Source organism: Stegodyphus dumicola, chromosome 12, assembly GCF_044657685.1.
Source record: "Stegodyphus dumicola isolate Sdum_Otavi_A_Nest chromosome 12, ASM4465768v1".
Classification (NCBI taxonomy): Eukaryota; Metazoa; Arthropoda; class Arachnida; order Araneae; family Eresidae; genus Stegodyphus; species Stegodyphus dumicola.
This window is the reverse complement of record NC_140779.1, coordinates 28,345,689-28,368,610: the sequence shown is the minus strand read 5'-3', so window position 1 is coordinate 28,368,610 and position 22,922 is coordinate 28,345,689. Positions and strand designations below refer to the sequence as shown.

The window sequence follows — 22,922 nt, the reverse complement described above, 5'->3', positions numbered from 1 at the left end:
TGGATATTTTCGTTGAAATATGCTGCCTGAAACTTTTCGCGATTACAATACTTCCCTTTTACTTCGTACAAGGAAGTAAAAATAATTTCAAACCATGGATAGTCATCTAAGAGAGGGTTCCCTGTATATTTATCATAAATTAAAGACTTTATTTAATTTTTCTTCTGTGCATATATATATATATATATACTGTGATTAGAAATAGGGAATCTTATTTGTTTCAAGTTTTTTAGTGTGTAATTGCAATTTGTTTTCCTTAGCATTTTTAAGCGAACAAATTAGAGTATGCATGTATTTAATGGAGAAGAAACTTCTGGATAGCTGCTGGGAAGGAATGTATGATTTTATGATTTCTATAAGCTATGGGCTAAGACCTTCTCCTCTTGGTCCTGTGTAAGTCGTTTTTATTCATTTTGTTTCTAGTAAAAAAATTAATTAATTTTATTTTTCTATGGACATTTGTATTATATATAACTATAACAACTCTGAGTTCATAGAAATTCAATAGTTTGAAGTAAATGCCTTCTCATTTGTGATAGGCATGCGCAAGATATCAGATTATGCCTGAGAAGTGCCTTCCAGCCATGTTACTCAAGTTCGGTTTTAGTTATAAACAATGTTCTAAAACCCTTTGTTAATGGTTTTGATGTGATTATTCCTTCAAGACAGAAAATTGTTTCAATGAGTCGAATTGATGGTAGGTTATTAATTTCTATTTCTGTCTATAGATAAAAATATGTTATAAGTATTTCCAACTAAGTAAACGTGAAGAAAGGTACACTTCAATGTATACCTTTTTTTTTTCTTTTATGTAATCTAATTTTAGAAGAAAATTCAAAGCTGAATTATTTACAGTGAATTTAAATTAAACAATCGTCCGATATAAAGTACTAAAATCTTTCATGTATAGGTCAAGTCTTTTAAAAACAACTAGTATTTGGGTTTAGCGTATTTAATTTAATATCTCATGATTTGTTTATTATCGACCAGGAGGATTGCAGCACTCTCGTATATTACATTGCATCTTATGATATGTGCTTTAAAAATAATACTGACTTAATGAAATATTGATAGATATATGAATTTGAGTTCTTACCTCTGCACCCTTTTATTTCTGTAAATTCAATTGACGGGAAATATAAGAAGTCTCTTCAGAGATCCTAAAAAAGAGCTTTTTTCCCCTTTCCATGTTCTTCTGCCTTCGATGGTATTGATTTTGATCTTGTTTTGCCTCATGCATCACTGTCATCACTGATGGGAAATATTAATTCGCTTCTTTTCAAAACTCCAAAAAATGCATAGGAATGTATTTATTTATATTTGGATTATTTTTTAATATGTTTTATAAATTGAATAACCAAAAGTGCAGAAAATGTCGATAAATACTAAAACTTGAATAAAAATAGTTTTTTTTATATGTGTAAACTAAAGCAAAATACTCAGTAGCTAATTAAAAGGATTACTGTATTCCCCCCTTAAACTATGAAATTACCCCCCTCTCCCCAGGAAAAATTCTACCCTGGTTAAAAATTTGTACTCTGTGGCCTTCTAAAGAAAGGGAAGCAGCTTCTTCAGACAGGTTAATGAAAAGAAAATATAAATATACTGAGAAATAAATGTTTATATAAAGATGCACAGTTTCGTTGCTCTTAACATGTCTATGCATACGCAGACTTCACTTGAAAAAACATGGATTTTGCTTTGATGTTAAAAATAATAAATTCTACTAATATTATAAATATACCAAAGAAATACCAATGTTTAGAGAGAATGAAAATAAAAATGTGTTGCAGGTTATCATTGCGAACAAAATGAGTCATTAAATGTTCAGTAGGAAGTCCAGGTGTGCATAAGAGTTTTTATTTCCCGATTACAAATGTATGAAAGGATTTTCAATTGCGTATGGATGTAATAAGGGCAACCGTGCCTAACAGAGGCACCGACATAAATTGCAGGCCACTTACTTTTTTAAAGACGAGGAAATTTATTTAATTTATTTACAATAAGAAGAGGAAAATATATCTACATTTATTTACATATAATTAAAAGATAAAATTAAATCGAAATTAAATAAAGAAAGGTGGATTATTCCCTAAAAGGAAATACATAATCTAAAAAAAATACAAACATTTCAAAACATAAAAACAATTCAAGAGAACTTTTAAAATTTATAAAATATAAAAATATAAAGTTATAAAAAACTGTTAAAAATTTCTTGGTCTTTTTCAAAGAGTAGCCGAAGAAATTTCAACAGAGCCAGGTTTTCAAATTATATCTAAATGATTGTATATAGAAAATTTATAGAGCAACAAAAAAAAATTTAATTGGACTTAAGATAACTTAATAACGTCTAATTTGAATTAATTAGTGCTTTAAATGTAAAACAAGGTACATTCTTTAATTTTATAATCATCGAGATATAACCTTCTCCGACATGACACCAAAAATTAAAAAGATAAATTCTTGAATAAGAAACTACAAAAACCATTGATTAAATAAAAGTAATCTGATCACGTCGGAGAAGGTTATATTTTGACAATTATTAAATTAAAAAGTTAAAAACATACATTGTTGTCCTTTTAAAACACATTAGTTATCTTAATTCAAACTAGAAGTTTTCATTGACTTTTCCTATAAATTTCTTTATTGGCATTTTCTATTAATAACCATATAAATATAATTCAGAAACTTGACTTTATTGAAAAATTCTTCCACTGCTGCTTGAAAAAGATAAGGATTTTCAACAGTTCTTTGAAATTTCATATTGTTTATATTTTATAATTTAAAAAATGTTTTGAATTGTTTTGTATTTTGAAACGTTTATAGCTTTGTTTTAATCTGAGTATTTCCTTTTAGTGAGTAGCCCGCCTTTCATTATTTAATTTCTCTTGATTAATTAATGAATTTCATAGCATACTACGCGACTTTTATAATATTTATCAATCATCACCTTAATTTGAAATTTTTCAAATCCTTTTTTATTAAATATAATATACGAGTATATGTGTATGTGTATATGTGTGTATATTATATATATATGTGTATGTGTGTATCTGTTTTTGAGTTATGAAGCATGGCTACATTTTTATTATTTTATTATTATTATTTTTTTATTTTATTTTTATTATTATTACGTTTTACATACGGTCGCATGCCATATGCAAAAACAATTGTCTATGTAAAATACCATCGACTAGTAGTAGACTTAGAGTCCGCTATCGGATTTATTGATGTTGAAATATTGTTTTTATTTTAATTGATACCAATTTGTCATCTGTTTTACTTGTGCTGCTCAGTCCGTGTCTGTATAATACATACAAAAAAAAAAAAAAAAAAAAAAAGGCGTTTTTCATTTTGAACCTATTCTTCATTAGTTTCGTGATTCCTTTATTGAGGCAATTTTTAAAACTAAATAAGTATCATTTTGTTTAAATCTCTGTATATTTTTAGGAAGCTTGCACAAGCCCTTTGTTAAATTTGTCTCTAATTTGCAAGCTTCTTGTTTTCTGTTTGCTTGTTTGTTTACAGATTCTAATAAAAACATATATCTTGCATATCATAATCATACTCTCTCTTCTTTCTTTCTGTTCCCAAGAATTAGAATCTTGTCTGCGTACGTTCTGTGAAATACCTAAAGTATAAATAGGTGTTAGAAAATGCCATCTGTTGTCAATATATTTATTGTTAATTATCAAATTTTTAACATCAAGAGGATGAGATAATCTTGTCCATATAATGTTTCACTAAAAGATACCAATTAAGATAATATTTTCTTAAAATTTAGGGGAAAAGCATTTAAAAACTATCGCTTGGCGATGGAGCCCCCTAGAAGAGAAAATTAAATCAGAGAAGAAAATAATAGGCGATAACTTCATAAATTATGAATCAGAATTAAATTTATTCATTACTTTATAATAGTAACGTAATGAATACATTTTAATAATATAATAATAAAGCAAATAACTGCTTTATAATATATGTAATTTCTGTGGTATATTTTGACATTTTTTTATTTTTCCAAATTAAGAACTTAAAATTTGAAATTAACTCTTTGCTTTAAACTTAACACTTTACACTTCATTTTATTTTTAAACGTTTTAATTTTAAAACTTAAAATTTTCTTGTTCATGTAAAATTATTTGTATTTTCTGTTTCTATAGAAAATGTTGATAAGCTGTTTAATTCATTTTGTTTTACAAGATTAAGTTCGAACTCTTTGTTAAAAGTTTAATCATTATTAGTAGAGGAGAAATTTAAATGAACTAAGAGAGATTCTTTCCAGTTTTCTTTGAAGTATGTTAAAACGCTTAAATTTATCGTTTCAGTAAATTTATCTTTCAAAAATATTAGATGGAAGAAAACACTTGAAAATCCGTGAAAAAAAATTCCCAAACTCCTAGCGCATTTATGCTCTCTCTGTAAGCTCTCTATACCTGTTTATCTTCTCCATAAGAACATTAGAATGAAACTTTAAATTTTCCCAGTTCCTCTCACTAAATTATTTAAGAAAATTTCTATGAACCCGCAGCTGCGTAATGTATAGTATAAAATACATAATTATTGCGTTCCTACGTTTCTTTTAAAAATATTCCTTGATTATAATCTTTCCTTTCTTTTAACTTTAGATGCATCCAAAGCAAGTGTTAAGACTTGCTTGAAGAGAATAATGGCTGAAAAATTGGATAATTTTTTCGAATATGTTTTCGATAAGATCATAGAGATTTTAGAATCGGAACAAAGCAAAAGCAAGACGTAAGCTATTTTATTATTTTTTTCTGAAGTTCCATATAAATGGAACATTCTTTATCTTAATGTCATTTTTAAATTTATTCATTTCAGAATCGCAGGAGCTTCTAGAGATAACCATTTAAAAGAAGTTTTTAAAGTTTGTTCCATGAAAGCTAGACTTCTTATTTCAACGATTGCTTTTGACCATCTTGGAATTATATTGGACATACCTCTTTTTTATGAATCAGCACCCATAAATATCATGGAAATGCTACCCAGTATGTATTTTTAATTCAGACTGAGGCATAAGTTTACGTATTGTTATAGATAACTCTTTCAATTCAATAAGTAGAGCAAAAGAATCATTTTGAATTAACATTTTTAATATTAAGTTAAGAATCATAACAATTCATTTTGTTATTGTTAAAATTGTCTAAATATAAAACATTCATGACTCATTAATACTAAGGAATTTGCGTGAACTAGTGTGGAACGCTTGTCGAACATAATATACTTCTTTTACATAAGTTATAAATCTGTATTTTTTGCTATCAGTGTTTTAATGTTAAATTTTGGAACTCTTTTGATTTCTAAATTGGTTAAATACTTTTTGAAATTCATTAATAAAGCTGGATTTCATTCTAACATAATGCCCTGTTTTAAAAGTAAAACTATTTCTTTCTTTTCTTGCTATATCGAAGATATCAGGATATGGATATTATTTAAGTTATTCATGTCCTACATTTCACTCAAAATGTTGATTGATTTAAAATGTATCATAAATGATCCTAATAAATTCATTTCAATAAAGTTCTTGTTATGAAATTACTCATTAATGCGCAGTTGTGGGTTACCTATCTTTTTAACTTCCCTTATAAATTTTGCGATCTAGTGCATCTTCCAATTTCTCACTAAAATCTTTTGTAGTTTAATAATAAACAAATGAAGTTAAGCATAAAATGTAGCGCAAATAAATAAGAAATTATCACTGCGTCCAATGTCATTCTATTAATTCCAACTTTATCAAAGTGTTGCTGTCATGGCAAGCACATTAGAAGTCTTAATACGTAAATGCAGAAGCTGGACTATTGCGTAAAGCCTCTCAATTTCTAGCTTAGTCACACTTCGATAAAGTTAGACTGGATTGCGACGAGACTGCAGTCAATAAACTGCATAATTGCTTACGTATTAATTTTTGCATTGAACGTCTTTATTTTGCCTTGTTGTTAAACAGTACAATTATTCTTTTCTTCATTACTTTATTTTAGATTATTATTTTTTTATCCGACTATCTGGGGTGGCTCTCTATTAAAACTTGGATTTAAGAAGATGAGCTTTATTTAAATAACATTTTCCTGACCTATCCGTGTCCTACAGTAAAGTTATCAAAATGATGTCATGAATGTTCACAATTAGGACCATAGCTTGCTTTGTCATCGGCCAAAGATGTTGGGAAACTGTGAGAGAATTATTTGACTAGCTTGAACCCAGTTTTCATACTCAGCAAGCAGGAAAATGAAATCTGACCTGATACAGTTCTCTTCCTAGCACAAATCTCTGAAGTACTTTTTAAGAAGATCGAAAGAGTTTTGTTGTTTTTCTTCCGCAAGGATTCTATATGGTCACAAAATGTAAACTTATTCAAGATTCGATCCGAGCAGAAATGTCTGACAATCAGCCTTGCCTAACTTAGATACCTTCCGTGTCACCAGGTTCTATTTCTCACTGAATCAGAAATATTTTATAGCCAAAGCTATTAAATTAACGTGAGAAATTTCTTTTTGAGTCTGTAATGTCTATGTCACTAATTCTACTTTAATTAAAAAAAATGCCCAATATATGACTAAGAAAGCTTTGAATTCAATATTCGTATCTATGAAATGCACGGTTGGTAAATTTTAATTACAGAAGTAAAGCGTTTTCATTTTCTTGTTTTATAAACAATAAAACATTTTATGTGAAGTGATCTTTTGACAAATATGAATGCACATGCTTTTGAAAATAAATAGTTATAATGAGTAATATAAAGGGAACTTGGCTAGCAGTTTTACACATTTTCAGTGGAAGTAAGTTTTTTAAATTTTGGAAAGTATATTTTAAAAGCATTAAAAAATTAACAGTGAGTATTCTGAGAGAAAACCAACAGTCTGAAGTTTCTCACTGAAGTTATTCAAATTCTTAATATAGTAGTTTGATGGAGATTTTATGATACAAATTGACTAAAATATATTTTGCAGTGATAAATTACTTTACAAGCAAAAGCAAATCTTGTTAAGATTCAATAAGTTCAAAAACACATTTATGCACTAAATTTTAGTATTACTAAAGTTTGGTAATAGGTCACAGTATTTAACAATGTTTAGCATTTCTTGTAAAGCGACAGGCAAGTTCATAACATTAAAACACATTTTACATGAAAATATTTTTATATTTATTTAAAGTATTTAAAGGAAGGTCTTTAAATGCGTAACAATATAAAAAGAACACATTAGTCAAACTCTGTATTAGTATTCAAATTGTGTATTAATAATATTTACAAACATATTCAATAATTCATATTAAAATTCAATTCCAAATATAAGTTTTAATTTAAATAATGAGTGCACTTTTAAAAATTAAACATAATTAGCGATTAACAAATAACTTCTGAGTGTTAAAATGAGATAGTTTTCTTTGATTTGTAAATGTTCATAATTTAAAAATTTAACCCTTTTTTTAATAGGTGTGTAATACTGTAATATGCATATTTTGAGAGATAATATTGGTTTTGTTTATCATTCCACTACTTCCATTTGAGAATCTCTTATATCTTGCAAGGGAAAAACGAATACATTAGCTAATAGTTAAAATCTCGAAAATTTAAAATAGTGACGCAAAAAGGAAATACATTTATTTACACAAACGCATATCATACACAACCTAGCACTTCATTCGAAATAACGAGAAGTAAAAAAATATTTCATTTATACAGTTGACAGATTAAAAGGAAGCGTGAATGATTCATCATATACTTATCGGAGTAGTCTTTCGTAGAAAAAAGCCAAAATTGAGTACGCCAGAACGGAGTTTGGAAATAGGGTTCGAGACGTTTCATTGCAGCGTAATGTAAATGTTAGTAACAAAATCTTACCAGATTGTTAAGCTTTATTTTTTCATAATCATTTCTTTAAAAATTTTATTTTTTCTGCATCTGTTAAAATTCAGGATTGTCTTTCAACTTTCTTATGGTACAAGATAGGCCTACACTCATGTGCGGAGCATATATATATATATAATCTTTAAGTAAGCACTTTATCACATAATAATTGAAGTTATATATTTGTATCTAATTTCCATTCAGACGATGAAATGCTTGAACTTCAAACTTGTCTTGCTTCTCAAAATGAAGATGAAATTGATGCTTGTGAACCTGGTTTATCTCTCATACTATCCCAGATAGCAAAAGGCTATGCGACAGTGTTTCAACAATCCTTGTAAGTGCTTTATACATAGCTGATGAAATTTAAATAGTGTACTTTAATTAATTTGATTATTTTTCACAGTACCCTCAAAATTATTTTTCAATGTTTTCTTTAAAAATGCAACGTTTTTTTATAGACTAATTTAGATTTTAAACTTAGTTATAAGAATGTAACTGATTGAAACAAAACATAAAGTGCTTAATATCAACTAAAGAGGTGGAAACTTAATAGGCGTGACTTTTGATGTAACATTTTATGGTTTTAGGAACTGGTTAAAAGTCTAAGAATGCAATAAAAGTCTCAAAATATTTACGAATAAAAGTCCTTCCAAACACGAAACACGAAAAGGTTGCTTTATTTTCAGGAAATTTGTTGCTAAACTCTTTGATACAAATGAAAGAAATAAAAATAATATAACCACCTAAAAAACTGAATCATTTTGAATTTTAAAATGAAAGTAGCTATATTTCAGATTTTAAACAAGACTTTTTAGACTACTAAGTAGTATTTAGTTACTGCAGAAAAACTCCTTTTTGAAATTAACAGGTTAGATTAAGTTATTCAAATGTGGCAAAATCACTCAAGGGGTCTTCCAAGAGGGTTGGATTGGATTGGATTATTTAAATATGGCAAAGCACACAAGAGGTATCTATAGTACTCCAATGAAATACAGAGACTGGCTGTTTAAAATCTAAATTAAGTTACATACATGACCTTTGATTTTCTTAAGAAAATAGTAAAGTTAAATTAAACTTAAATAATTCTCTTGCGTCATTGCTGCAAGGAATGAAATTTGAATTTAACAAATATTCTCTATTCGTATAAAGCAAATATAAAATTAAAATTTAAAATTTAATTAAGAAATTTTAATTGCAAAAAAATAAAAATAATTATTAAGTTAAATTAAACTTAAATAATTCTCTTGCGTCATTGCTGCAAGGAATGAAATTTGAATTTAACAAATATTCTCTATTCGTATAAAGCAAATATAAAATTAAAATTTAAAATTTAATTAAGAAATTTTAATTGCAAAAAAATAAAAATAATTATTATTGCTCCGAACTAATTTACAATATCATTTAATTTGATTTATTATTTAATTTTTCTTTGATTTTCTGATGATTTCGACTGTATTTAATTATTCGTAATTAAGTTACATATCTAAGCTTTACTTTTCTGATGATGATCATAATATGTACGAATTAATTTAGACTATTCCTTTTTTATGTTTAGGTAAAATTTGTTACTTGTTATAGGCATACGTGTTTTAATAAGTGAGAATTTTTTTGTGCTTATGATTCAATTATACTTAACATTTTTTAGGAAACTTAACCGGCATTGCTTGGAAAACATGTTCAAGCACTGCTCCGTCCGATCTCGTTTGTTAATCATGGATGTAGTTAAATTTGCTACCGGCATTGTAATTGATATACCTTTGAGACTTAAAAATAGAATCCACAGAAATATATATGGTATGTTTATTATGTATCTGATTTATGTTAACTTATTCATTTCTGTATAAAATAAAATTTAAATTTCATGTTTATGTTATATATCAGTTAAGAAAAGTTAAATATGTTTTTGGTATTGTATAAAATGCTAGTCATCGTATGACGAAGTTATAAACAAAAAAATTTATATTTATTTATATATAACTGAATTTACTAAAATGTTAAAGTATATTTGGCCTTTATATGCTTTTTATATAATTTTTTCCCAAAAATTATAGCAGAAATCTTAGGATATGATTCATCTTGATTCTTTATATTGCATTATTTTACTAATAATATTTTATTAATGTAGCTTTAAAAACACATTTAAATCTAACACTTATAAAGAATTTTTTTTATTAAATGTGTCATCACAAAATATTCAAATGACAGCATCTGTTCTATGCAAGAATGTTGAAGAAACGACATTATGATAATTGTACATTTATCTTGCTGTTGCTGTGTTCATTGAGCGTACTAATTCTCAAGAATCATTGAGTGGGATATTTATGAAATTCATTTTATTGATCTTTAATACTTAACCTAAACTTTTATAACTATAAAATATTTATAACTATAAAATTTCTAGAAACAGGGAAGAAAACTCCAGCAAAACCATTTCAGGTCACTAAATGACAGATTTCTGTAAATAAAAAGTCTGAAAGTTTATGCGGTCCCTTTGGAACCAAATTAACAGTTAGCAAAATACTCACCGAATTTACTCACTGGAAATAAATGTATATAGTGAAAGATATGTGGAACAATTACTGGTCCCCAAATTAACTTTTTTAATGTTAAATAAAAAATGCTTTACAGAAATATTTTTTAAAAAGTAAAATTCGTACACGTGTTAATCGCAGATTTGTTGTTTAGTACTCATGCTCATAAACTAAATTAGATAAATATTAAATACTGAGTTTAGATTATTTTATAAATTCTATATTATTTTAATTCTTAACTATTTTTAAAGCTTATTTTTACTCTTTTTTTCTTAGTGCAATGTTATGCAAATAAAATAGATATTACAAAATAAAGTAAATAATAAAAAATATATAAAACATTTTATCGGTTCTAGCAAAATACATAAAAAGTGCAAAATAACTTTATTTTAGCCAAGACAATATTCTTAGTCGTATATCACTAAAATGGAATTGTGGCTGGTTAATAAGAATCGATTTCAAAACAGGAAACTAAAGTTGTACAAGGAAATTCTAATTGAATTATACATAATTATCTTTAGTACTCGTCATTTCTACGCTTACAGCTTTGCTATTTCTTGAAACTCTGCTAATACCCCGATACGGTTGCCTCACGGGTTTACTTTTAATCACACAACCAAACTTGCAGGCATTTCTTTGGAGATTAGGTGCTAGGGTAAAAATGAAAGGCTTCATTTGAAGTTCCCTTATGAGAAATTGTTAAGCGGTATAGCGAGAAAAATAAAAGGCTATTTAATATTTTCTTACCATTCCTGTTTTAAAAGAGGGCGATATTTTGGTTTTATAATCTGTGAAAGTAACAATATTTTATATTTCGAAGAAATCAAAAGATTATTAAAAAACAAAATTTGATTAAATTATTTTAAAAATTTGGAACGAATTTCATAACAAAGACTCATTCCAATTTTACTAGTCCATGTTTTCAAATCGTGAAGAATCTGTATGTATATGCGAATGTTATACATGTTTTTCGCATTGTAAAAACGGTGTACCAAATGTTGAACGAACTTACCAGAAATTCACCGCAACATTTGCACCTTAATTTTTAAATTTAAGTTTGTTTCTTTATTTATTACATAGTTTATGCGAATTTAATAACATTTTGATTAAAAAAAATTGAAGATTTAAAAATTGCCGATTGGCAAAGCATAAGGTATATAAGTTTTGAGTTTAATCAGAAAACTCGACGATTTAACAGAAATGTGTTACCATTGTCCGAAATAAAATATTGTTAACTTTGTAAAAGCAATAAAAGCAGTTATTTATCTTTATAATTATTAATTGCTAACTGAAGACGTGGAATTATGCTAGCTGGGCTCATTAATATCGTAGCATATTTTTTCTTTTTTTATAATAATTATTTTAAGCAGCTGGCTGAGCGGCTTTTTAATGATATTTTTATTAACAAAAATCAGCAATTTAAAAGCAAGCAGTATTTTGCCCTTCGACAAAGTATTAGATATTTATGTTTCAAAATTAATATGAAAATGCAATGGTTTATAGGAAATGTGTTGCCATTGCTATAAATAAAATATTTTTATACTCCAACAAGCCAGTGTATTGCAGTTCGGCAAAGCATAATATATTTAATTTTTCTTTTAAATTAATTTTCCTGTTATTAATTAACAAATTAAGCGATTTAGAAGCAATAAATGCAATTTTTCATCTCTATTGTTATTAATTACTACCTGGACCTATGAAATTAGATTAGCTGAACTCATTAAAATAATTATGTATTTTTTATAACTACTTTAGGCGGCTGGTCGCGTAAGCGGCTTTTTGAATAAATATAGATAAACCCAATTTTGCTTCTCTTCATCATTCGGACCATGGAGGTAGGAAAGGGAGGAGGGGCCAATCCGCGCTAAAAGTGAAGCACTGCTTTGAAGCTTGGGTCACCAGATGGGGTGTTCTTTGTTTACATTCAGAAGCTCGCTTGACAAGATTCTGATAGTATTTCGACACACGACAGTTCCATAGAAATCGAAAAAGAGACACTTTCGCATGAAAGAAACATTTATAGTGTGATGGATAATAGCAATTTGTATAGTTTAGTGACATTTACGCAAAAATCACATCTTGGTTATTTTTCGATAACTAACAACAGCGATTTTGATTATGAATTTGTTTTATAAAATTCTAAGCTGTTGCACTACAAAAATATAGATTTTAAGAAAAATGTTATGCTTAAAGAATACTTATAATTTAAAAATAATACTTATAATTTTCATTCAAATTATTATCAATATTTTTTATGCAAAACTTTCGGGTGTATGCTAAATTAGTGTAAATTACCTTACATGAAAAATATAGTGAATGCACAGAAATTAAAGATTTGCACATGCCGGAAATGAAAAATAGGAAATATGTATGGGTATTTATGCTTGTGCTTGCAAAAAGCATGTATCTGCCTTTGACAAAATACTTAAATATTCATTAAATTATTTATAAATGTATTTGAAATGAAGAATTTATTCACTTATAAACAACTGTGAAAGTACTGTGAAGAAATCTAATGATTAAATGTATCTAATTTATAATGATTATAAATGTTATCTATGTATATAATAACCTTAATATTGAATTGTAAACATAAATTGAAATCCTGTTGACAAATACGTTATAAAACTATTTAAGCAAGAATTGTTCGTATTGGAAAGCAATCTGTTAAAAGGTATTGTAAAGCAAATGCTATGAGATGCGCACTTAAGAACGTAATAAAGAGTTTTGGAATATGTATTGTTGAAATGAAGGGTAAAAAAAATCTGATAAGTAAAATTAAAAGAATTATTCCCTTACATTTTATAATAACTCAGTTACAAGTTTTAAATAATACTTAAAAAAAAAAAAAAAACTTATTTTATTCCCTTTCAGAAATGTTCAGAGAAAGTCAAGTACTATTTAAAGTATTTCGCTAATTCCTAATAATTCTATAATTTAAAATGAACCGAATAGAGCATTAATTATAAATTGACTTACATTTTTCGATTTAAAAGATGCCTCAGAAGCCAAAAAATCATGTCATGTTTAAGAAAGTATTTTAGGAAGAAGCTCTATAAATAGAAAAGAAATAATGCATAATTTTAATATTAATAATACAATAAACTTTGATCTTAATTTTTGTACCTTAGCCGAATAAAATCGAATTACCTTAATTTTTTTTCTAATGTAATTAACGAAAACTTGTGAAAATATTTCATTCAAATTAAACCATTCTGAGAAAACTGTCCTGTGAAAAGTATAGCATTTAATTCCCTTCAAAATGAAATGTTGTTTAAAAATATGTTGTTTTCACATACTTAGGACTCTGAAGTGTTGTAGAAAAAGAAAATATATACATTTATATGTATATTTACGACGTAATTACAAAATATTTACCTCCGAACGCGTCAAATCCCATAGAACTCAATGGTAAATGACCCAATGTTTTGGTCACCACGTAGGGATCGCCGGTGCTTCAGAGCAGGGTACGGCAGAAACTTGTTTAGGGCGACTCCATCTTACTTCCTACCTCCATGATTCGGACAACGTGTGCACCACACTTCTCATAGCTTTGGACCTGTTCGTTTCTGAGGTATGAGGTACACACGCACACTCGTATGTATACAAGCTTTTCTGCTTTATTATTACAGATGAAAATTTTTTTGTCAGTTTAAAAATGAGGCTTATAAAGGAAAAATTCACATTAGTATGATGAATATAAAAACTATAAAGTTCTACAGTATGCAGCGATTCGGAAGAAAATGCAATTTGTTGTTTATTAGCCCAGAAACAGAGACAGTTATTTTACTACATTTTCAAAGGTGAAGATTTAATCCTCAACTTAAGTTTTGAATGCGCACTTCTGCAGTTTCAAACAGCTGTTTCTGTTTTCTACAGCTTTATAACCGACACTTCTGTACATTGTAATATTCTCTTTGACGTTCATTAATTTCAAATGTGTGATTTGCGAATTGATTTTATCAAATAAGACGTGAACATTTTAATGAATAAGATATTGATTCCTTTTCAGAGCCTGAAATTTCTGCGATAGAGTCCTGCATTGGGAAAACAGTACCAAATGATGTCATCGATAAATGCTTACCTGGTTATTCATATGTAATGAATGAAATATATAGAGGTCAAGTTCCTGACATGAGCGATATTCCGTATGTACGAGCCTGCATTAGTGTTATTGATTTTGCATTTTAATTGAGTAAATTTTTCAATCAAAAATGTTTTAGTGCCAGTTGGCGTTCTGCATATCTCTTTAAAATAAATCTTGATGTTTCGAAGATACTACAATGTTTCCTTAAGATATATATGCCATGAAATATTTGAAAATTTTAATATTTAACTTATTTTATTTTTATACGCTTTATAACTTTTATTTATTTAGTCCAACTATACAAAATCTAACCTGCTTGGAGAGTACAATTTCTTCATGTTCTCCTGACGCACGTATGTTAATAACAGAAATTCTTCTTAATTATACGGGAAATTTTGTGAATTTCCTTTTTGCCGCTTCAAGTGAAAGGAAAATACAGTGTAAGTAATTTTTAATTCTCTTTTAACCAATTTTATTGCTTTTGAATATTATTCGATAAAATGTGAATCGTCTTTCATCTGTCGTTAAAATTAAACTAGTGTATGCAATTAATCAAGAACAGTAAATTAGAAGCTTCTAAATTACTCATTTAAAATTGTTTAAAGGATATTTTAATGTTTAAATGTACGTAAACTTAAAAATTGCTATTTTTAACATTTTTATTTCCTTTACTGCACTTTTAGCTCTGCCTTTACTGCACTTTACTGTACAGTTCTAATAGAATGTAGTATCTCAGTAGCAGAAATACTAGCTTGAAGAAGGTGTAGGGTGCATCCAGACAATGTGAATTTACATAGCAATGTTAGAACGGAATGACATGTGCATGTCAAAGTGTACACAAACATACCAGAAGTGACAGGACCCCCGACATAGGTGAATATGCATTTTTTTGATAACAGTGCATTCACAAAAAAGTAACAGTCAGATAAATTCATTCTGTGGATTCACAAAAGTAAGAGATCAAAGAAGGTGTTTGAAGTGTCCTCTACTAGCTGCAAATGCAGGCCTCACAGCTCTAGTACACTGAATTACTAATATTTTGGAAAATTTTGGGCATATCCCGGACTTCTTTAGCAGCTATTGCGATGCTTGTGACGAATATCTCGGCGCTGTTAATACACCAGCGCCGAGGTGTAGGTGTCACACACCAATGTTTTCGTATGCTCCCAGAAGAAGTAAGACATCGGGAAGCCAAACACTGAAACATTACGCTCGATACGCTCTTAGCCGAATGTAACGTCTAAGTTTTATCAAGGTAGTGGCTGAAACGGACAGAAGCTCCATCGTGCTAGAACCATAATGAAGGATCTCTATACCGATGCAGAAAGCTGTTCGCCATTTAAAAGTTATTGCAATATGTGCAGAAATTTAGAAATGTCAAGTAGTTGCTACTGTCAGCCAAAAAGGCAGCGGTAGTGGGATACGATCAGGTGATACCGTAGTGTTGGCCCAAACATTTGCAGCATAACGTCTTTGCCATGGGGGGTTCACCACTGCCTAAGCATTGGCGTTATAGGAATGAAAGACCCCTTCCCTTGTGAAGCGCGACTTATCAGTGAACAACACAGAAGCAAAGGAAAGGGGATTTATAGCGCACCGTTGCAGCAGCTATTGTATAAAAGCAATTCGAGGTACATAGTCATCTGTTTGAAATGTATGGATGCGTTGCACTTGGTAAGGATGTGTTTCGTTTGCTCTGAGTATCCTCCAGATGCTGCTACTGGAAACCTGGAGTTCATGCGCTACATTCGTGTCCTCGAGCTTGGAATTTCCTATACATGATATAGCACAGTCTACTCAATATCCGGAGTTCGTGCCAAGCGTTCCTGACTCATATTAGCTGTGTGAAAAGAACCCGTATCGGCTAACTTATAGTGCAGGGGTAAAAAGAGTTTATGGCGTAGCACGTTGTCATCGGATAACATTCTTCTTACAATAGCTGTATCGCTGGGTCATTATACTCCGCAGCCCCTTATACCAGATGCACGTCAGCTAGCTTCGTGTTCGTAATATCACATACCGTCATACCTCTGTGAAATGAAGCTAAGCTTCCCTGTAAGAACGTTCATTTGCCATCTGCTACGTCAGGAAAGCATTTCAGACCCTGCACTGCAACGCGATTTCGAGTAATCTGGGTGCATCCTACACCTCCTACAAAACTGTAATCTTGGTATTTGACGCACCTTGTGTGTATGTCTTTTGTAATGCATAGACTGAATTGGCACGTAAAAATTTCAGTATACAGGAAGTTCGAAAATGAGCTAAGAGCTTTACGTACTGAAATATTAGATTATAGATTTGTATTTTCAGTTGCAGAGTTTCTTAAAATACAGTAGTGAATTTCAAGAAAATGTTTCAATCCTGTGAATAGAAGGATACTTTAGAAATAAAAATCTAACTTTTCGTGTGTTCTTAATAAATATGAATTCAGTTTAGGAAAATATTCAACTCACTTTATTAAATAAAATGCAAAACATTCCCCGCTTGTATGTTTAAAATTTGTAGAAATAGAGAAATTAATATTTTTTCATATACCAGCAAGAAATTTAACAACGAATACCATTAAAATCAATGTGCAACAGTTAATAATCGAAACAGACAATTTTTGTTTTGTAGTTGTTTCTTGAATTTAGTTGAAACATTTTAAATCTTTATCTGTGATAGGCATTAAAATGATCAAAATGAGATGATTTTTCATCCAGTAAACATACTATATCACTGATCAGAATTTTTATTTTAAGAGGTTCACATATATTTATTTTAAGAAACTTTAATATTTTTAGGATTCTCCCGACGGAAAGGATGAAGGCTGTATTTTAGAAACTTTGCAAATGAAATGCACGTCTAAAATTAGCATTGAAAGAAATAAAATCTGTAACCACATCTTGCCAATTCCCAGTATAATATTACGGAATTTTGTCTTGCGATTTATATTTTGCATTTGATATTTCTACAGCTGGAATGGAAAAAAGAGTTCAGGGATGTTTCCAAACTATTGAAAAGATAACAGCTGATAACTGCATTCAAGGACTTTATGAAGCCTTAAGAATGTTTTCAGAAGGCATACTTCCACCTCCAGAACATATACTTAAAATGTATGCGTTACTTTTGGTTCATTAATTCGTGAATTTTATTTTGGGTGTTATGTACATATAACGTTTTAAGTCTTTCACTAATGAAAACTGTAACAATCTTTTCTGTAGATGTTAAGCGACTTATCGCTATGTCTGAAATACAACAGAGACTTGCTAAGTGTGTAAAAGACCCTTTATTTAAAACTTAATAAGATGAAGAGAAGACAAGCCTGGTACTTACAAGTCTTCCAGAATTTATGGCGAGAAACGCAAAGTAGAAATGCAAATATAAAGCTAAATTTAAATACCTAGTAGCCAAAGGCTTCTCAAAGCAATTTAACGCGAAGTTAGTTCGGATTCACCGGCGTGAATTTAACTATCGACAAGTATAATGCAACGCCCATGACTGGAACTCTTATTTTAAAATAGCAAACTTAGGGACTTGGCCTTCCATAGGCAGAAGACGCTCTGTCTTAACAATCTGAAAACCTCACTTTAAATACATGCGAACTCATTTGCATTCTGGCAGGAAAATGGAAAGAGAGAAGTAAGAATATAGATTCCAAATATAAAACAACTGGTTATTTTAAATAAAGAAACATCACATTACCTTGAATATATACTTGAAATAAAAGTTATTTGGCTCATATATACTACTTGTCACACTGAAATTTATTGATTACTACTACCTTGAACCTTATTATCTACTACCTTGAACCAAGTTCAGATTGCATAAATTTACGAGTGTTAGAGGAAAAAACAACAATAGGATGTTGGGTTTTAATTTTTGAATTTAATAGTTAAAAATACTTTGCTTCTTTGCGTACCACCTATTTTTCTCTTGCGTACCACCAGTTGTACGCGTACCACCGGTTGAGAACCCCTGTTTTATAGTATTATTTTTGGATTTTGTTTGATTTTTCATAGGACATATTTCCGATTCCTTCGCGTGAGCATGGAATGTTGTCCAGACTTCAGTGCCTTTTCAGCACTACCAAGTAGTCTACATTGCTTTACAGTATAAAAGATAGTTAAACGCTTTACATAAAGGATTGATTGATATTTCAAATACTTTTATTATATTTTGAGAGACGAAGTATTAAATTTCTAACAGAATTAGGTTTTAATTTGTAGCATATTGCCATGTTCATTCAGATATAGAAATGTTTATATACTTTGCTTAACAAACAATATTTTCCAACGATACAATCCTTGCGATGATGATAATGTATAGGACAATTCTTGCGATATAATTTTATTTAAAACAAAAAATCTATGGAAAAAAACATCGTCTTGCAAAATAGCTCAACAAAACTTTCGAGTTTGCGAATTAGTATGTCAGCTACTGATTAACACTTTTGCAATAAATTATTTTATTATAGAGAATATTTTGGTGATACTAATTTTATAACAAGCCAGTTTTAAATTAGAGAAAAGAATAATGTATTAAGAGAATATTTTGAGTCTGTATTTCAGAATTTAGTACAAGATCTACGGAAATAAATTTCAAAAGTACAATTGTTCGAAAACAAATGTGAGCCACTGTATTATCTTGCACTAACAAATTAATGGATTCAAAAACAAAATTCTCTTTTGAAAAGATGTGACGAAAAATGGTTCCCTTAGAATGCTCAGTCGATGCTGCAATTGGAAACCTGAAAATGAGCTGCTAGAACTTGTAGATCATCACCTACGAATGCTTAAGAGAAAGCTTCGTCACTTTTTTGATTTAATGAAGACAAACAAATTAGTTCATTAGATCACATGTAATTCGATTTGTGAATGAAACTGAAGCAGGATTTGTTAGACTTTAAACAGGATTGAATATTTGAAGCGAAGTTTCAGGATGTTCCATTCCTATTCTGGGCAATTTAAAAAATTAGTTTAAATTCATCGGCGAAAAAGCTATAACATTCTTTTATCATTTGGTGCAACATACATTTTGTGAACAAAACTTCTCTTTTGTGCCTCCTATCAAGAATTTAAAAATATCACCACTGAAGTCTTGATCTTGAATTGCGTGTAGCCCATATATAAAAATTTAATGCGGTCAAAGTTTTACGTAGAGTCTTTCCGCCAATTCCATGTTAACACATTGAGTAACGACCATTAATTTGGCTATCACTTCCGGTTGATCGCTTGTAAATAAAGTCTTATGTGTTATAAACTGTATACCTCAATGTTAATTATAAACACTACTAATTTTTTCCTTCTTTTATTCTTCCATGCAACGGACATGATATAATGATATAAAGGCTCATGTACACTGAAACGAAAAGGGGGGGCAGTTCTATATTACGCGCTCTACTGGCCCGATTGATGAAATTCAAATTGCGTTTTTCATGTCTGGAAACCGCGACATAGGATATATATTTGATTTATATATAGCATTGTTCTAATACAGGTATTTTGACTCGAAATCGGACTTTTCCTGAAATGAGATGCCAATATTTTTTCCATATTTCAATTCTACGACTTAAATTATGCCTAAATATTAATTTTGTAAAATTTCGTGCGAAATTTACGGAGAAATTCAAAACATTTCCTTGGCGCATTTTTTTCAGTTTGCGCCAAGAATAATTCACTTGGAAAACTTCTTAATTTATAGCAATATATTTTCCTTTCCTTTTTTTAATGTAAACGAGCGGGGGGAAAATGTCATTGTTCATTATTGCAAATAATTTTAACAAAGTGCGCAAACCACATTTGGCGTTATTATCGCTCATTACAAACATGCCAAATTTCAGAACGCGACAATATGTAAATTCACGTATATCCTAGGAAATTCTGAATAAAAACTCTATTTCTCTGCAGGTATGCTTAGAAATACACTTACTTTCAGATGATGGTAAAAATTTCATAGGTTATAATTGAAATTTTTTTTCGAAACATTTATAAAAATTATTTAAAAATACAAATTAAAAAAATAAATCATAAAAAATAGGCGAATTGTATTTGGAATGAACTTAAATTTCGATTTCTGGAAGAAGGAATAAAGTAAGTTAAAAAAAAAAAGATATTAACAAATATATATCAAATTTAATTTACAGTGAGGCGCTAAAATTTTAAGAGCTAATGTTTTAAAAACCACTTGTGTGATTTTTGCAAAACTTCGCAATTTGGCATTACTTGAGTAGTAGAAACGAAATATGGAAAAAAATTGGCATGTCATTTCAAAAAAAGTCTGATTTTATGTCAAAATACCTAAATTAGAACAATGCTATGTATAAATCCTATGTATAAATGCTATGTATCTATGTACATGTCCTAAGAAGCGCTTTCGAGACATGAAAAGAAGCAAGTTGAATATCGTCAATCTGCCAAGTACAACGGAAGATGGAACTATCCCGTTATTATTATTTTTTTTTTTTGTACGTATGTATGTATGTTGCATAACTCCAAAATGTGTAGCTGTAAGACGTTGAAATTTTGTATATGGAATTGCTATAACACGTAGTCGTGCACCTCCGTTTTTCGTTGCAATCTGGCTGCACTAAACGTATGTGTGTGCGTATGTGTATATCTATCTATCTATCAATATAAACTTTATATATATATATATATATAATACTGCTGCACTGTTAACCGGCTTGGTGAGCTTAATTTTTATTCTTATATAATGGATAATTGTACATTTTTTGCATTAAAAGTGATTGAATTATATTATTCTTATGTTCCGTTTACGATTTATATGCTTTTACTTAATCTGCATGCAATAGTTGAAGATTTATCAACAGTTTTAATGTGTCACTAAACATTACGAGGCTGTCATTTATTTACATTTGAAACTCTTAGCAGAACAATGAATTAAGCTAGTTGGTGTACCAACTTCAGTGTTCTTTTGCCCAATGTCACTAAAAGGTAACTTTAAATTTTGTGCACCAAAAACTCTATCATCCTGCCCGCTGGCCATATTGCTTCTTTTGGCATAAAAACTGTAAGCGAAAAGTTCTCGATTATATTTTAATATAGTTGTCTATTAAAACTATTACGGGCTTCAAGTAAAGCTTCACTTTTCTTTGTCTGTTAAAGACTGTTATAAGCTTCATGTGAAATACTAATTCCAGTTATCCACTTTTATCAAAAATCTAATCAACTTTTGATATGAACAAAAAAAAAAAAAAAAAAAAAAAAAAAAAAAAAAAAAAAAAAGAGAAAAAAAACTTAAATAACGGAAATGGAAATATTTGGAAGAGTCATATATCATACAAGAGGTATTGTGGACGAAAAAAATGATCACACACCCACAGATAGACAGATATTGTTTTTAAAATAACAGAAACATGGTATGGGGACCCTAATTCGTGTTTATTCACGGAAAACTCTCTATCAAATTTTTGGACCTCCCTCTTCTATATATATATAATTTAAAGTAAAGTAGTAAGAACAAACGATAAAAGACCTATGTGGTCAAAAATTTTGCGCATTGTGCTGCAAAATTAAGGAAATTAGAAGATAAATTTTAGTACGCACGCTAAAAAGTTGCTAAAATCTGTGGCTCCGCGAAAACTTCAACATAAGCAAATTTAGTTGCAATGAATTATATATAGAGAGAGTGAGAGATTGGCGAGAAGTAAAAATGTTGTGTTTGCAGGAACAAGTCTCAGTATCTCACTGAATTTAGGAGGTCATTTAGTATAATAATTAACCGTGGCAAAAAAATGCTGTAAATATTTGTGTTATTACTTAAAATGCTTATTTTATCATAATATTGTTATTACTAGCATTTTTTTTGTGTTGCTAGAAATTATTGTATTATAATTAATTTTTTTTATTATTTCCAATGGCAGATTATGAACAGTTACAGGAAAAATGTATTATAATTACTTTAAGTTTGCATTTTCACATCACATTTTCATAAAATTCATGCTCTAAAAATTTCATCAAATTTCGAGGATGTATAGATAACATATTTCCATTTCTTTTTCTTTTTGTTTATTTCATGATTGCATAAGAGCTCTTATAGGAAACAAATATCTAGCTAAAATTTTTATGCATTGTAACAGAAAAATATTTGAAAACAAGATCTTATTTATTGAATCCCTATTATGAAATGGAAACATTAATTATACTAATAGAAAAAATATTCGTTTATAATATGTCGTTAAACTACTTATAAGAGCTAAGTCTGCTTCATTACATATTTATATGTGTTATAAATATGAAGAAGCTAAAACGCTTTATACTTTTGTGTATTATAAATATGAATTTCATATATGATAAATATGAAAAAGGTAAAACGTTTCACTTTACACGTTTCATAACAATAATTTTGTTTTAAAAATAAAGCAGTTTTTATTTAAATGTTTTTAATTTTTTCCCTCTAGTTTTAATAAAAGGTTTTTGTTGCTTTCTAGCCAAGA

At 29.0% G+C, this 22,922-nt stretch overlaps 1 protein-coding gene across 1 annotated transcript; it reads left to right on the top strand.

The window, feature by feature from the left end:
- The first annotated feature begins 267 nt into the window (after window positions 1-267).
- Window positions 268-17,605, top strand: LOC118185587 (uncharacterized). Its single transcript, XM_035355471.2, has 9 exons — window positions 268-393; window positions 540-697; window positions 4,626-4,752; window positions 4,840-5,006; window positions 8,069-8,201; window positions 9,513-9,661; window positions 14,411-14,546; window positions 14,777-14,925; window positions 17,442-17,605. Exons 1-9 carry the CDS (start codon window positions 290-292, stop codon window positions 17,603-17,605), a joined length of 1,287 nt encoding a protein of 428 aa, XP_035211362.2. The 5' UTR covers window positions 268-289.
- The last annotated feature ends 5,317 nt before the right edge of the window (window positions 17,606-22,922 follow it).